Here is a 15,814-nt window from a genome sequence, read left to right on the forward strand (position 1 = left end):
CAGCTAAAAACAGAAGGGAAGTAAAGCTGAAGAAAGTTATGATGATTGAAAAGTTCAATAAAATTGGGGAAAAGAAGGAAAAATTCCAATTTTTAATGAAATGGATGATGAAAAAGACCTTTTTCAGCTAAGTATTTTTAATATGAAAAGTGTCAACAGGCTGTGATAATGATGCAGGCCTATTGCACTATCCTGCGCTGTTTCTCATTTGTACAGACAAATTGGGCCCACAGTTCTGCCTAGCTAAGTACTTTGCAAGAAAATCCCATTCAAAATTCCCCCAGTGCTCTGGGGCTGTGCTATCACACCACACTGAATGTCTGCATAAATTGTCACTGGTACACAGCAGCAGATCCCTTTGGCGAGAGCTGTTTTCCTACCTCAGATCAGGCTCCCACTTCCATGGGCTGTCCCAGAAATATCACCCCGCTCCACTTTCCTTGTTTTAACTGGCTAGAGGTGCATTTTCTCCTGCCCGTTCATCCTCATGCTAAATCTTTTCAGCTGATGCTTTCGAAGCCTAACCAATTAAATGTCAAAACCAATAAAACTGTTCATGGAAAAAAGTTTTCCAAAGAGAAAAAGCATGAAAGACGATGGTGTACAGAAAGCTATGAGGAGAAAATGGGAGGGTGGCGTTGAAATGCTCATGCAGATGAAGCTTGAATGGTCTATTCTCACCATAATAATGAGCACATACATGATTAATGAAAGTATTTATCCTCATAACCCACTGCAGCAAGTTAATATTTAATCCAAAGGCCATGTGAAAGCCCAGCCTCTCCTGGTTCCTCACCCACCTCCTTGTTTCCTTGGAAATCTCTGAACTCTGCAAACTGACCTGAGATTTGGCTCCTTGGGGCTGATCTAAGAACCACGCTGGCTTTTTCTGGCTTTCTGCATAAGTACCACACCTTTTGATCCCGTAACCGCCGTCACTTGGGACCTACAAGGTTTCTTAGATAATCCCAGAGAGTCGGTGCTTTGTAACTCGTCTCACTTTGATATTCAAGGCAAAGCTGGACAGCCCACACATGAAAAGACAGCCTTCCTTTTCTTCCCAGGCTTAATTTCATCTGCAAATTAAACATATCGAGACAGATATTTATAGAGGAATGCCCTGATCCTCCCGGGAGGGCTGTGGAGTCTCCAATGTGTAATTTTGCTTTAGGAATATGATTTTAATCTTGACTTTCTTCTGAGGCTGGTTGCAGAAGAGGGGAAGGGCAGAGAAGGGGGATCGCTGGCGGCAGCACTCACCAAGCGCTCCTCTGCTCCCCCCCCCCAGTTTAAGCCTAGGGCTAATGCCGTATAAGACGGTGTGGATGTACGGAAGGGGACTAAGGCTCTTTCTGCTTCCCTGTCATTGCCCTCTGCAAAACTACTTCAGGGCATGGTTCTTAAAAGGCTATAATTTTTACTTTTAAAATATGGGGTCTGTAAACTTTGCTAGCAAGTGCTTTCAGCTGTGAATTACAAAAAAAAAAAAAAGCCAACAAGCCACCTTTAAAAATGGCGTACAGATTAAAATAACTAAGCCCCGGGTCTTGACGATTCTTTGTGACAAGAGCTCACACACAGTCGTCCATCTCCCTGTATCCCAGCCCCTCCACCCCATGCTCTCACTGTGGGTAGACCCCAGCACTAAAAAAACTACAAAAAAGAAACCTTTTGGCTTATGTGGTTTTCAGCAAAGCCCCAGAGGGGAGGATAAAGGACAAAAGGTATCAGTCTTCCTATGGCCTGACTTCTTCTGAAATCAGGTCTTACTGCTATCGCTCAGCCCTAAGGCAGGTCAGTGACTCCCACCTGCTGTCGACACTGTGAAAGCCCCCCCAAAAGGTTGGTCTGCCATCCGGCAGCCCAGCTGAGCCCACGGGATCCCAGTGGCGAAGAACCTGCAGGAGTAGGGAGGTTTCTGCAGGGCAGCCTGCAAAAAACTACATCTGCTCTCCTGGAGCCGTTGCAGGAAAGCGAAGTGGGCACCGAGCACCGGCTTCTTACCGTGGGCTGCTGGGGATGGTGTGCCGGGGGCCTCTTACCTTGGGAACGGGGGGTCCGCCCCGTCAGACCTGTGTAGCCCCATAATGCTTTGTGAGCTCCATCTCCTTGCAGGAGGCACAGCCGGGGCACGTGCTAGCACAGGACCAGCTGCACGGGAGATCTGGGGCGATTTCCCCAGCTCACCGAGAAACAGGCACGCAGCAGTCCAGGCTGAGCCCTGAGGGGCATGGAGGGCAAAGCTACAAACTCCTTCACACAACAATTGCCTTTCTTCTGTTTTCCAGCTAAATATTTTCTTCTTTTTACCTTCTTGATAAAGACTGACTTAATGCTAGTCGTCTTTTGCCCGGTATCACTCGCTTAAACCTCCATCGCATTGTACACACGTCTACAACAAAATTTGGTGCTGGGAACCCCACTAAGCGGCTCTGGCTTGGCTTATCAGTTCATTAGCACAGGGTTGGGTGTAATGACCAACATGTGTCGTGCTGCTGTTTGTAAGGGCTTGGTTGGGATGCCCAGGCTCATCACCGCCAGCCCCCAGGCAGGGCTGGGCACGTGGTGCCATCCTTGCAGGGTTATTAATGATGGGAATAGTTCAGGGGAGGGAAACTTGCAGAAAAGACGGTTTCAGGAGTAATAAGAAGAGGGACTTTGGTACATTACTGCATGCTATGAGGTATGTCTTTAAGCTCCAGTAAACTTTTGGAGTCCCTGGGAAGCTGGTAATGTGCCTTTGAAGGAAGCGTGACTTATGAAATTGCAGTTTTTAGCTTAGCTGGGTAATGTTAATGAGAAAATATCGTGGGCTGCGGGTGGAAGTCTCCTGAACCCCATAAGTTAGGAATAAATTATTCTCTTTTCCTAAATGAAGCAACGCAGTGCAATACTGCTCCTAAATCAGGCTGATGGTGAGAATTATTTATTAATTTGTATAGGACCAGACACAAGCTCAGCCAGATAAATACAAACTAAACTGTAGCAAAGAGTTACAAACTTCGACTTGCTGTGGGCATGGAAGTAAAGTTTTTGCTGTGGTTTTGAGAAGGAGCAGGCAGGCTGGGGCCAGCACCCTGTGCGATGGAGGTAGTGCGAGGGGGTGGCACAGGAGTGGAGACAGAGGGACAAATCCTCCTTTCTGCTGGAGCCGTGGTGAAGATGATCAAAAAACCCGAGGCTTTCAACTGCAGTGCAGCAGCTTCACAGTAATTAAAGCTCGAGATCACCAGCTCTGCCTATGCCTGCTGCAGCCCGGCTTGCACATCAAAAGGAGATGTTTCCCATGAGGACAGGTCCCACATCACCAAATTCAGGTTTTGATGCGCACTATGGGCTGGTGTGTAAGAGTAATGATCCAGAAAAGTCTCTTAACAGCAGCTCATATTGAGCAGGTGATGATGCATCCCCCTCGGGTACCCCGGGCTCACGGTGACTCGGTGGTACCCTGCTTTTTGGGTAGCACAGGCTCAGCCAAAGGGACCATCCCTGGAGCAGGAGGTGGCCCTTTGGGGCAGAGCAGGCTTCCAGCTCCGAGGGCTCAGGCTCTGCGGGTACCATGCAGCCGCAGCTTCCCCTCTTGCCGGCACCTGGCCTCCTACCCGGAGAGGATTTATTCCTCCCTGAACAGGTCTCCAATGACATTATTAATCAGGGAGATGAACGAGTACAACACAGTTTATTGTGTGCTGTGGATGAGTGATAAGTCTGGGCACCGATGCCTGGGATAGCAATCAGGAGAGGGTGAGCAAAAGGAAGAGGACAGAACAGCAGCATTGTGGGTAAATATATGCGCTTCTGGTGGTGATTACCCTCCAAGTAATTAGTTTTTAAATCAGGCAGACGTTTCAGGAACTACTCACTATGAGCTGCTTTAATTATTTATACTCCCTTTTATTCTTATTATTTATAGTCATCCTCTCTGGATGATGATGATGGTCTCTGGGTCGGGCTGGTCAGGTGGAACTGGGACCCACCTCCACCCAGCCCGGCTAAGCAGCCATCTCCTCCAACGCTGCCAGGCACCCCAAGAGCCCGGCTGTGCTGGGGGGTCCTCCTCTCCCTCCCGCAGCCAGGCGAAGGGGAGCAAGCACCAGTCCTTGCTGCAGAAAGCCCTGCTCTGATCAGTAATTAAACTCTCACTCATCTTCATTTCCCTCATTTGTTAAAGTGAGGCCACTCAATAAGCCATTAGTGCAAGGCCCTTTCTGTCAGCTACAGCATCGTTAGGCTAATTTCCCTACAAGAGAGCTCAGGAGGGCACGGGCAAGGGAAAGCAGCCCCTTGCCTGCTTCCTCTGCCCAAGCCCTCCCCATCTGCCCTCCTCCCAGGTCACTCCTGCCCTACACCAAGGCTCTGGGGAGGGAGGGGGGTGGATTTTACAATGGCAAACCCTTCCCCCAGCTGGGATTTTTCCCATAGCACAACACAACCCCCTGTTCCATCAGCACATCTGGCGTTGCTGCTCTCCCTTCGCTAACCCCACCTCTCCAGGGCTTCCTAACATCTGGAAGCCATTCCCTGCGCCATTCCCATGAACAGACCTCCGACCTGCCGAGCTCTTCCTCTGGCCTAAACAAAAGCTGCTCTTATTGCTGAGCTCGGGAATTTTGCCCGCCTTGCCCTAGCCCCAACCACAAGTGGTTTCTCAATCTGTCACCAGGAGAGCATCCGCCTGGAGAGTCCCGGAGCATCGTCTGCCCCATCTCCCTCCATGGGCATGGCAGATGCCGGCATTGAGGAAAGCTTAAAAAAAACCAGACACCAGCACAAGAAAAACCATCATATGGGGAAAAGCTGCTGCAGATTTGTCCAGAAGCAAAGACCATGGTCCATGTTTGTAATTACTACGACTACATGTTGATTTTTTCGCCCCCTAAGAGCTTTTGCTCTGGGTCTTTGCTCCAGTTACAATAGTGAGAACACCTTGATCTCGTTGCTTCTCCCCAATGGACTCATTTGGTAGAGTAGAGCTATGGGGATGAGGAGTGTCTGAGCTAAAGCAAGCACGACACTGCAGTATAGCACAAAAAAAAAAGGGGGGGGGGTATTTCTAGGGATGGGTTTAGCACTGGGGCAAAGGGAGGCCCATCAACAAACTTTACTGCACACCTCACTGGATGCCATACGAGATGAGCTGATTCAATGGTCTGAAACCCAGGTGCCAGCAGAAAAGCAGAAAATGTACATAAGCCTGTCCTGTACTCTACACACCCATAGGAACCCAACCCAACCCAACCTGACTTCTGTCCTGTTGGTTTTGTTTTCATACAGTTCCAGAACCACAGCATCCCAGAGGGGTTGAGGTTGGAAGGGACCTTTGGAGGTCATTCGGTCCAAGCCCCTGCTCCAGCAGGGTCACCTAGAGCTGGTTGCCCAGGACCACGTCCAGATGGCTTTTGAGTTCAACTGACTTGGGGAGAAAAAATACAATAGACGTGTAAGATACATATTACAACACCAGACTGGACCGTGTCTTGTCTGCAACACCAGGGAGAAATGTGGTTTTTAGGAAGGGTGAGTTGTCAAAGTGAAGCCAACTTCCAAGGGCATCCCAAGGGCATCCTGCGGTCGCAAAAAGTTTTGAAGACCATCTGCCTGTGAAGCCAAAGCCACATTTGTGTGACATGCAAGCTGCTGTCTGGTCTTGAACTAGGTGCGACCCCCTTAATAAAAATACCAGCAACTGCAGCTGAAACAGCTTCACTATGAAAGCAGAGGGAAGGGACCCACCTGCCTCCCTAAGGCTTTGCAAGGACACAGAGGCTGTGCTGGCTCGGTCCCCAGGGCGCTCAGCACCAGCAGCTCCAGCATTTTGTAGAGTACCTGGGGCAGATATCTGAAGTAGGAAGAGTTAAGGGGGTTAGGAATAAATAAAACATTCACCCCAAAATGAACAGAGCACAGCAGCTCTGGAGCTGGACTCTCCCATCACCCACAGCCCCGCGGGGTCCATGCAGTAACAATCACACCGTGGCTGGGAACAGACATTTCCAAACAAGCCTCCTTCTATTTGCATTCGAAACATTTATTTTGGGAAATACATATTAAACACTATTATTTATACAAAAATGGACTAAATTTGTCATAATGCTTATAACCCCCAAAAGGCCATTTTAATAGATCTGGATGAAGTGTTTTTTTATTGTATTATTATTTTTTTTTTCCAAAAAAATAATCAGGTTACAAAGGAGAAAGCGGCGTGTCTTGCTTGGCCCAGCTTGAGATATCAACTAGAGAAAAAAAAAAGTTTAAGATGACATTTGCAGAAGTGCCTCACACAAGAGATTTTTCTCCCCATTCATAGTTTTTTAACACTTGAAATATATATATTTTTTCAGTTAATACACTTTTTTTGGTTTTGTTTTTGCTAAAATATAGCAAGTCAGCAAGTAGATAGTTGTTCTTCCCCAACAGCTCTGTTGTGCTGTTGCGGGGGAGGGAACATGAGTTAAGGGGGGAGAGCAGATTCTCCTTGCGATGCACCTCCTCGCACGTACCCCTTTGGCTACTGGGGGGGACATGTGTGGGGAGCCCCTGCAAACCCTCCGCTGAGCAACGTCATCTGGGCATCCCCACGAAGCCGAGAGCAACCTCCTCCTTCCTCCTGGTCACCTGTGCTGAAGAAGGTGGCTCTGCCCCCCGTGGAGACAATTGGGTGGGCTCTGCAGGTGCCTTCCAGTGCTAGAGGATGGGACACGCTGCCATTTTAGTATGTGTCGTCCCCCCCCAAAAGGGTGATTTGCAGAAAGTTTTATCCCTTAGAGAGGATACGGAGACTGACAGAGCGGACAACAGGAAGGCAAGTGGAGCTGGGGTGGGGGGGCAGGACTGCAGAGCTCCGCTCCAGGACCACCCGCTCCTGTGTCACGGCGTTATTTAACTGCCCCCCTTGCAAGGTATTATTTACTGGAGATTCATTGAAGGAGGAGGTGCGGGGGGGCAGAGCAGGGGGGGCCATGGGGCACAGCACCCACAAACACCACTCCAGCCTTCCACACAGCTGCAGGGCTCGGTCCGCTCGTGCACAGTCCCCTTGCACAAGGGCTAGCAAAACAGAGGAGCATGTTACATGTACACACGTCACACAGGGGATCCAAAAAATAAAAAAAATAATTAAAAAAATACCCAACAGCCTCCTCTGACGTAGGGAAAAGCCCGAGAATCACAAGGGTCAGACAGAACAACACGCTGCCTCCTCCCACCGCTTTGCAGAGACGTTCCACTCTCAGCCCCCTTTGGACATACATACTCCAAGCCTTCAGTGGAAAAAACCCACCCAACTGAATGAAAAATAAATATACAAGTGTTCCCAGGACATCAGCCACATCTGTGGTCCAAGGGAGAGGGAAAAGGAGTCTCTACAAAGTGTCGCAGGCCTTTTGCAGGCTGCAAAGACAAACAAGGCAAGCGCTCCCTCCTCTCTCCCCCACTATTGCAAGGTAACAGTCTGAAAAGGCACTTCTCCCAAAGCAGGTCGCTCTGCCTGGCCGGGGGTTGGTGACAGGCAAGGTGACACCTAAACACTCCCAGTTTATTGCATGTAGGAAGGGTAGAGGGATTGGGTTGTGGGCTGGTGGGTCCCAGAGGGCTGCAGAGGGCTCAGAGGAGGCGGCAGGAGACAAGGATGGCACTGTCTTGCTCTCTTCATACCACCGTACCTTTCTTCCGAAGGCTACATTCACCTGGAGGAACCCTTGCCTTCAACGGACGGAGAAGAGCCTCTGCACAGAGAGGCAGGCAGGGGTCTTGGGGACACCCCAACCCCCACCGGCCTCGTGGATCTGCTCCCCCGAGCTCGGCTGTCAGGCCAGCATTGGGGACCAGCAAGAGCCTGACCTCAGCGGGGGGACGGTCCCCAGCCCAGGGGTGCTGGACCAGGGCTGAGAAGAAAACTCATGCCACAAAGCGGGGGGGGATGAGCGGTCGCCCCACTCCGCACGACAGAGACGGCATCTGGTTATTTGGTCAGTTAACATTGGCAGGGAGTTTGGGGGGGGTGGTGGAAGAGGGACAGTGGCAGAGGATTTATATAAAAATAAAGGGGGAAGAGGGGAGAAATAGCGAGCGTGAGCGAGCAAGGTCCTGGCTACAGAGCGAGACGGTTACATTTCGTTAGCCACCAGCTCTTTGTCGGTCACGCCGTTGGAGAGCGAGCTCTGGCCCTCGTTCAGCCTCTTGACCCTGTAGGCTTCGAAGTGGATGTTGCTGGTAATATCCTTTATGTTCTGCATGTGTGTCCTGCGGGAAAGGGAGACAGGGGCAATCGCACCTCACTGGGCGCAGGTTCGGCCAGCCCAGCCTCTGCCACCCCAACCCTTGCACCCCCCCAACCTCTGCTTTCATACACCCCCTCCAGCCCAAATTTCCCCTCCTGCTTTACTGCTTAACAATATCTTTAGGGCACAGGAGGGAAGTAAAGGCAATTATGGGCAGTCAGGACCAGAAGCCTTCACAGGTACCAACAGCCTGCGCTTGGGTACGCAGGAGCCCTGGCTGTATAACACCCGGGAAGACCCCAGTCCTGCAAGTCCCTGGGATCAGGTTTGTAGCCCCACACAACTCCCTGCCAGCAACAGCTCACGTGTGCAGAGTTTATCTTGCAGCCAAATTTAGGAGGAGCCCAATGCCCCCTCTGGCAAGCCAAAGGGGCTCAGCCTCCCATTCCCCTGCAGCAGGGATGCCTCTTTCAAGAGGGACCAGTGATTGCCTAGACCCCGCAATGGCACGATCCTGGGACACAGGAGGGTGATGTCTTCGGGCTGGGGGTAGGACCCGGGGCTGGTGAGGGATCACTAAAGCCAAAAGGCTTCCCAGCTGCTTGCAGGTGAGCTGGAGCCACACTGCACGCTGCCAGCAGTCTTGGGAGTCTGTCCTGACCCATCCGCTGCTCCTCTCCTCCCTTAACTCAGCACCATAGCTGAGAAAAGCCCCCTGAAGTCATGTCCCATCGAGTGGGGTCACCCATCGGTGAGGGGCTGCAGCATTGCAGCAGGCTGGGAGGGGATGGAGGGAGGGAGGAGCAGAGCGAAGCAGTGGCTGCATCAAGCTGGGCCAGGCTCTCCCCTTTCTTTGGATGCCACCTGGTGACCAAAGGCTACAGGGACAGGGCACAGTCCTACCAACCTGATGAGGAGGTCCCGCAGGTAGGCGAACTCACAGTGTGTCGTGTTCTCCACTGGTAGAAAAAGAGAGAAACCCATCAGCGTGCATCCACGGCATGAGTATGGCAACCACGTGGGGTAAGGAGGACCCTGTGGGGCTTCACTAGTGTGCGGAGGGCCGAGACGGGGACTTACCCCAGGGGCTATACGGTGCAGGACTTGAGAGTCCTCTTTGCTGCTGTAAGGTTGGTACCCAGGTACCTGCCCCAGCTCAGCATGACCCGCTGGCTGGTGAGGTCTGACTGAGCATTCCCAGTCCCTTCCAACCATATCCCACCAAGCAAGGGAGCTCTCAGCAGCATCTTCCAGCGCAAAGCCCCCTTCGGACAAACACAAGCTTAAGCGAGCCCCAAACAAGGCAGGGAAAGGGACAGGGCAAGCTTTGCAGCGAGCGCCAGGCATGTCTCCACTGAAGTGTTTCATCTGAAGTGTTTGCCATGAGCATCCTGCGGCATCCCCGGCACGTCAGTGACTGTGCTGCCCGGGCTGCCGGTGCTGTGGAAGGACGCGATCTCTTGCTGACAAAGGCTGCTGCTGTCTGAACAGGGCTTGGAGCAAGCAAGAGTGTTTGTGAGAGGGAAAAATCAAGGGGTGTTACTCTATCACAATTAGTCTGACAGCTCACAGTTTACCAGGCATTTGAATTTAGAGGATCAACTCCCTTTTTTGATTATTTTTTTTTTTTACCCAAACAGGCCTGTACATCATGCAGGAATGGCAAGACAACAAATAACACTGTTGTGCAAAAGCTGCCCGTGGCCATGGCTGGGTCCTGGAATCTCCCTGTGCTGAAGGCAGATGCCACATGCAGACTGCAAGTGGTTTAATGAATCCCACTAAACTCAGAGCTTCCAGGGACAGAGCACAAGAGGGCAGCAGAGCTTTAAAATACACTGATTTTCCTGGCATCTTTGTTAAACCATCCCTCAACGCAGGATTCCTATTAAAAACTCATAAATGAGAGAAACCTATGAAACGAAGGGGAGGAAGATAAGAGGGGTGGCACTGGAGATGTGCCAGCTGGCTGCCAGAAACCAGGGACAGGGAAACATGTAGATGTGCTGGAGCCAGAAGCTTTCATCTAGCCTTTAGACCATGAGTTAAAAAGGGGGAGAAAAAAGGAAGATGCCTATGGGATGAAAACGGAAGAGGGAAGAGATCCCACAAGGGCACCAACCAAATCCATGGTGGAGGGTACAGATGCCAGGGGAAGGCTCTAATCTGGGCTTGAGATACAGAGATATCACCTGTGTGCCCTTAAAACCAGCCATCAGACATTTAACTGTGCGACAAGCAGAAGCCAGGCCACAAGACACCCAGAAGTGTCCCCTTTGGCACTCAGCAGCTCCCCGAGCCGCACAAAGGGCCAGGAACTCGGCGCAGGAGCATTGGCCAAGGTGTTTCCAGTCCTCAAACACTGGGGAAGTGATTTTCTTTGGAGGGGCAGGGAAGCACTATATACACCTCAACTTCTACTGCTGGTTTTGGACCTCATCAACTTCTGTCAGGGCAAGGAGATGGGCTCAGGAGGTAGGGAAACAAGGACAAGGTACCTTCAATGGTGCCCCACTTGGTCTTCCTTCCAAGGATTCTTCTTCCATTAACCTGGTACTCCTGGTCACTGCCCACCACTGCAAACGGGATCATTTCCTGAGGAAAGAGAAAAATAAGGCTACGTTTTCCTCCTGAAAACGGGTCAGGAAACCAAGCCAGCGAGCAAAGTCCTACACCAAGCTGCTTTCAGGAGAATTTCATGGGATCAGCTGGTCTGTGCCTGATGCTCCTGAGCAGCATTGCCTGCCAGGAACCGCAGGCAGCCCAGGACGTGCAGCATATGTCGCACACGTACCCAGTCCAAAACCAGTCTAAAACCAGCCCAAAACCAGTCTAGCCCATCACCCCATTGGCAGGGTCCAGCGTACAGCCAGGGCAAAGGTACCATGATGCTTCCCCAGCATCTGGTAACTGTGGTTCAGTCATTTCCTGATCCAAGGTGGTGTCTTTGTACTTAGAGTCCCTGAAAGACATTTTTCTTCCTTGAATTTGTCCAATCCACTCTTTTGAGCCAAAAAAACTGTTAGCTACTTCCTATAGTAAGGAATTGACAGCCATGAAAACAGAGCAGCCTACAGGCAAATTGCCTCCCGGTGCCAGGAAGGCTGCTACCCTAGCCAGGGATGGGCAGACACCAGTATTCCCTGTGCCTGGGGCAGGGCAAGGGGCCATGGGACCTCCCTGCCCGCTGGTTGCTGAGGGTGCCTTTGAGGAACTGGGCTGGGGTAAAAAGCAGCAACATGGAGAGGAGAGGACACCTTCCCCAGGTACTTTCCTCACCCTCTTTCTGTCTCTGCTCTGAGCTCTGGCAGGATCCTTGGTCCTGGGCGGACCCCAGGACCCAGGTCCTGGGCAGGCCCTCTGGACAGGGGCACAGCAGCTTTGGAAAGAAAATAGAGGCACTTTGCAAGAGACCCCCCCCAGGACATTACCAGCACCCAGAGCTGCAGAACCCATCCAAACACATCCAACCCGCAACACCATGCACTAACCCTGAATTTCTCATTCACTAGCCGATCTTCAGAGTCTTCATCAAACTCCTTCTGAGGATACACATCAATCCCATTGGCAAGGAGATCAGCCATTATCTAGGGGGGAAGAGCAGAGGAACACGTGAAGGAGACAAGGGCAGAGGAGCTGCACTCCCACCATGGTGGCAGCTCCCAGCCAACCCAAGAGGCTCTCATGAGCAATGCCCACAGGTCACAGCAACGCCCAGCAGCAACATCTTCCCTCTCCATCCTAAACACTGCCCACCTTGGGGAGAGATACCTGTGTTTAACTGCTACACACCTACCAAGCGCTTGCTCTGCAATCTCTGAAAGAACCTGGTGCCAAGACACGCATCAGGCTGAGAGAGATGAAGTTGTATGAGCTGGGCGTTGCTTTGGGATTGAAAAAGACAATAAGACAATACAAGCTGCACCAAGCAAAGGGGAATGTAGCTGCCAGGCACGTAACCCAAAGTTAAGAAGTTGCGTTCTGTTGTCTGCTTATGCTCCTTGGAAAAGAAGTCACGGCAGCGCCTGATCTGAGGGGACAGGGAAACAGAGAGCTTGGAAGAGCAGCCTCTAAGGATATTGCCTCTGTGCAAGGGGAAGAGATGCTGAAATCTGATTCCTGGGTGGAGGCTCAGCTCAGTGGAGCACGAAGGATCAGCCTTCTCCAACAAAGCTGCAAACCCAAACCTAGCCTGTGCACCCGCTCCCATCACTTCCTATGGCAATAAACTCCATGTCAGCCCTACGTTGCAGGCTGGCAAAGGAAGCAGATCCAGCCCAAAGAAACCCCCCCAGCCGGCCTCCCACCCCCCAGCCAAACCCACTCACTATTTTTAGGGGAACAACCCAACAAAGCCAACTCCGTAAGGCATTGGAGACCATTCCCCTAACTCAGTGCAGTGCTGGCATTAACCTAGGTAGCCTGCAGCCAGGCCGGTGCTTCACCATCACCTGCCCACCCCGATCCAAACCCAAAAACTTATAGCCTCTCGGAACCAGCTACACACCTAGATACCGACGGGGCTCTGCTTTTTGGAAGCATGCACACAGGCACACTGGAGCACAGGGAAAAGGTCCCAGCCTGTGCCTACCTGGACCGATTACCTGCCCTCTCGTTTGCACCAGCAGATCTGGAGCCGTGAGTATAAGGAGGGTGACCCCTTGCAGAGGGGGCACTGAACATATGCCACGTGGCTACGTGTTCTCCCTCCATCTGGAAGGATTTTGGGGGTCTGGTTACAATCAGGAATGTAATTAGAGATAGGGCAAGCTCATCCTGCGTCAAGCCGGTGCACAGTGGGTGAGCCAAGCAGTCTCCCCATGGTCTTTCATTACACAAGGATGGTATCAGCGGCCGAGAGTGCCCAGGTGACATTTTAGGTCATTTAGAGCCAACCAGCCACCCGCAGACACCCGGATACGTGCACTCATAACCTCTGAACAGAGCCAGCAGTCTGCAAAAGCCACTGCAGAAAGCAGATGTGGTACTGTGGACTCACCTCCCCATCCTCCCACACCAGCTCCTTGCAGATCTCCATGTAAACAGGCTGACACACCGATCAAGCCCAGCCTGCATTACCTCTTGGCTCCATTTCCTGCCATCCTCTAGCTCACTGCTAAGAGAACTGCTTGCAGAGTTTGGATTCAGCCCCCAAAATCAGACTGGATATTCCAGTGCTGGATCCTGCTCATCAAGAACGGGGAAGACACTGGTGCAGGAAGGGGTGGCTCATCCTCTTCTGCATGGAGGCATCGAACAACCCCTGGCTAATGTGCCGTCTTCTCCATAACCAGTGGAGGTGGTCCCTAAACCTGCCCTTTTGGCAAGACCCCCTTTCCCTTCGCTTCACTTCCCTGCAATTCAGACTCACAGACCAACGAGCTTGGCGGCTTGCTTACTTCCACAGGGAATGCTGAGGCCATCATGCCTGCAGCCACATCCATCAGCTACACAAATGGATTTATAGCCCCTTACTGAACCCCAAAGCGGGGCATGTTCACCTCTCGGCAGCACCAGGCGTGCACGGAGGAAAGTCCATGCCTTGCTGTGGATTCAGACAGCCCCTCCTCAGCTCCCCACTGCCAGCTCCCGACCAAGGTGATCAAAGGGAATTTCATGCCTTGCTTCCCCCATAAATCTTGCCCAGCTGAGCTCAGCAAACCCACACATTTTTTCTGCCTGGTTCCTGTATCAGTGCATGGTGCTGCCCAGGATGGGTTTCCAGCCTCTACGTGCAGCACCATCTACCTCCCAAAATAACAGAAACCAGCCTGAAAATAGCAACAACAAAGGAGGCAGGAGAAACAGGCCCCGAGACTTACAGCTCGAAACTTATCCCACACTGACAAAGATCCAAGAGAAACACAAGGAACTGCTTGGAGCGCAGGCCTTTCCTCCGGCCACGTGGGATCACTCAGAGCTGCAGCCGGAGGAATGCGCTGGGCTCCTGGCCAGGAGCTCGCCTTCCCAGCCCGGCCGGGGAAAGGCAGGGGGAGCTGGGGAGGGGAAAAGGGGCAGGAGGGAATGGCAGACAAGAGATGGGAGCCCAGATAAGAGCCACCAGCCCCTTACCCTTTGTTTGAAGTAGTCCCTCTCCTCCAGCGTTAACGTGTCGGCTTTTGCAATCACGGGGACGATGTTGACCACTTTGCTCAGGCGTTTCATGAATTCAATATCTAGCGGTCGGAGCCTGCAAAATACAGCAGAAAAAAGGGGATTCATGCACTGACAGTGAGGTGGGGTCTGCTGCAACCCCCCCCCGGCAGAGAGGGGTCATTTGAAGACTAGGCACAGAGGGGCAATCGCTTCCTTTCAGATAGGACAAATAAAGACATTTTCTTAAAAGCACAACAGCATGCGTCCGTCTCAGAGGTGGTTTGCAGACAAACACTTAAAACGTTTCCCTTTCAAAGCACCCTGCTATCGCCCACAGATCCTCACAAAGCCCCGTGAAGTGAGAGAGGGCTTTTATCTCTGCGTGGATGTTTGGCCACAGAGGACTGCAGGAACTTGCCCAAAGCTACACGCATCCTTGGTGAAGCCAGGATGAGAGCATGGGTGATGCTGGCTGCAGGGCCAGCCTGCCCGTGATGTACCAATCAAACTGGGGAGAGACCATGGGGCAAAGACTCCTCCAACCCTGTGCAAGCTGTCACCCACTGTCACCCACCATCCAGGGACAGCATGACATGGAAATGGCCACAGGTGACTATTCTGGCTCCCACTCCCTCCTGCGCTGAGCACCAGCCCGCTGTTGTGCACGAGCCAGGACTGCATCTCGCATCCGTCGGTTGGGATTAAAAAAGGCTCCGCTAATTCTCCAGGGGCTCACACAGCACAGAAGAGATGCTGCTTGTTCCAGAGGGCAAAAAAGGTCAGAAAATCTCTACGATGAAAGTCTCAGCAGAGGAAAGTTGCAGAGATTTCATAACCCCAATGATCTGCCCCTTGGGAAATCTCTCCCTCCTAAAGCTCCTGCTGACAGCACAGATGCGACCTCCAGTGCCACGCTGTTCCGCGTCCAAGGGCTGCAGTCCAGCTGCAGACAGTGATGATGGTGCCTGGCCGTGACCCTCCCTGGCTCCTCACTCCTCCCTGAAGGTGTTTTTACTGCTGGGAGTTCCCAAGCCAGCTAGAGGAAAGCCCTCCTTTGGACACCTCCACTTGCTGCAGGTCCCCCTCGGTGGCTCTGGAGGTGATGGGGACACACACCCATGCAGGACAGTTGAGCAGATGTTGCCTTGAAAAAGGAAACCTGGAGGTCCCGGTGGACACCAGGGTACAGGAACACCTTTGGGGTGCTCATGCATTAAGGAGCCTGTTTGAAACGAGCCCTTGCTGAAAGCACACAGGTAAGGGGCAGGAAGGTCAATGCCAGAGCCCCAGAAGCAAAGGGACAACTCTGCCGCTCACATCCTCATGACCCCCGGTCATGGCATGTGCCGGCAGGACACAACCCAACTCATCTTTGATGAAACTGGGGCAGAGAGAGGTGAAGTCAACTTTTGGAGGAGCTGTAGGCTTCAGTGGTAGACCTGGGGCCAAGAACGAGACCTCCCCAAGGGCAGACCAGCCCTGTGCCACAAACCAGATGC

The 15,814-nt window shown here is 52.1% G+C and overlaps 1 protein-coding gene across 7 annotated transcripts in view; it reads right to left on the reverse strand.

Moving 5' to 3' along the window:
- Positions 1-6,007: 6,007 nt before the first annotated feature.
- Positions 6,008-15,814, reverse strand: part of SEPTIN9 (septin 9) — a 145,014-nt gene continuing 135,207 nt past the window's right edge. For 6 of the 7 annotated variants that reach the window (XM_052807447.1, XM_052807448.1, XM_052807450.1 and 3 more), the window contains 5 exons: positions 14,292-14,409; positions 11,711-11,806; positions 10,718-10,814; positions 9,127-9,178; positions 6,008-8,241 (listed from right to left, as the gene is read on the reverse strand). In XM_052807447.1, the coding sequence (XP_052663407.1) occupies positions 8,106-8,241; positions 9,127-9,178; positions 10,718-10,814; positions 11,711-11,806; positions 14,292-14,409 (499 nt within the window). In that variant the 3' untranslated portion in view covers positions 6,008-8,105. The remainder of the gene's footprint in view (positions 8,242-9,126; positions 9,179-10,717; positions 10,815-11,710; positions 11,807-14,291; positions 14,410-15,814) is intronic. The other variant, XM_052807446.1, reaches the window with a different exon arrangement.

The sequence above is a fragment of the Harpia harpyja genome, chromosome 14, assembly GCF_026419915.1.
Source record: "Harpia harpyja isolate bHarHar1 chromosome 14, bHarHar1 primary haplotype, whole genome shotgun sequence".
In the NCBI taxonomy this organism is placed as follows: Eukaryota; Metazoa; Chordata; class Aves; order Accipitriformes; family Accipitridae; genus Harpia; species Harpia harpyja.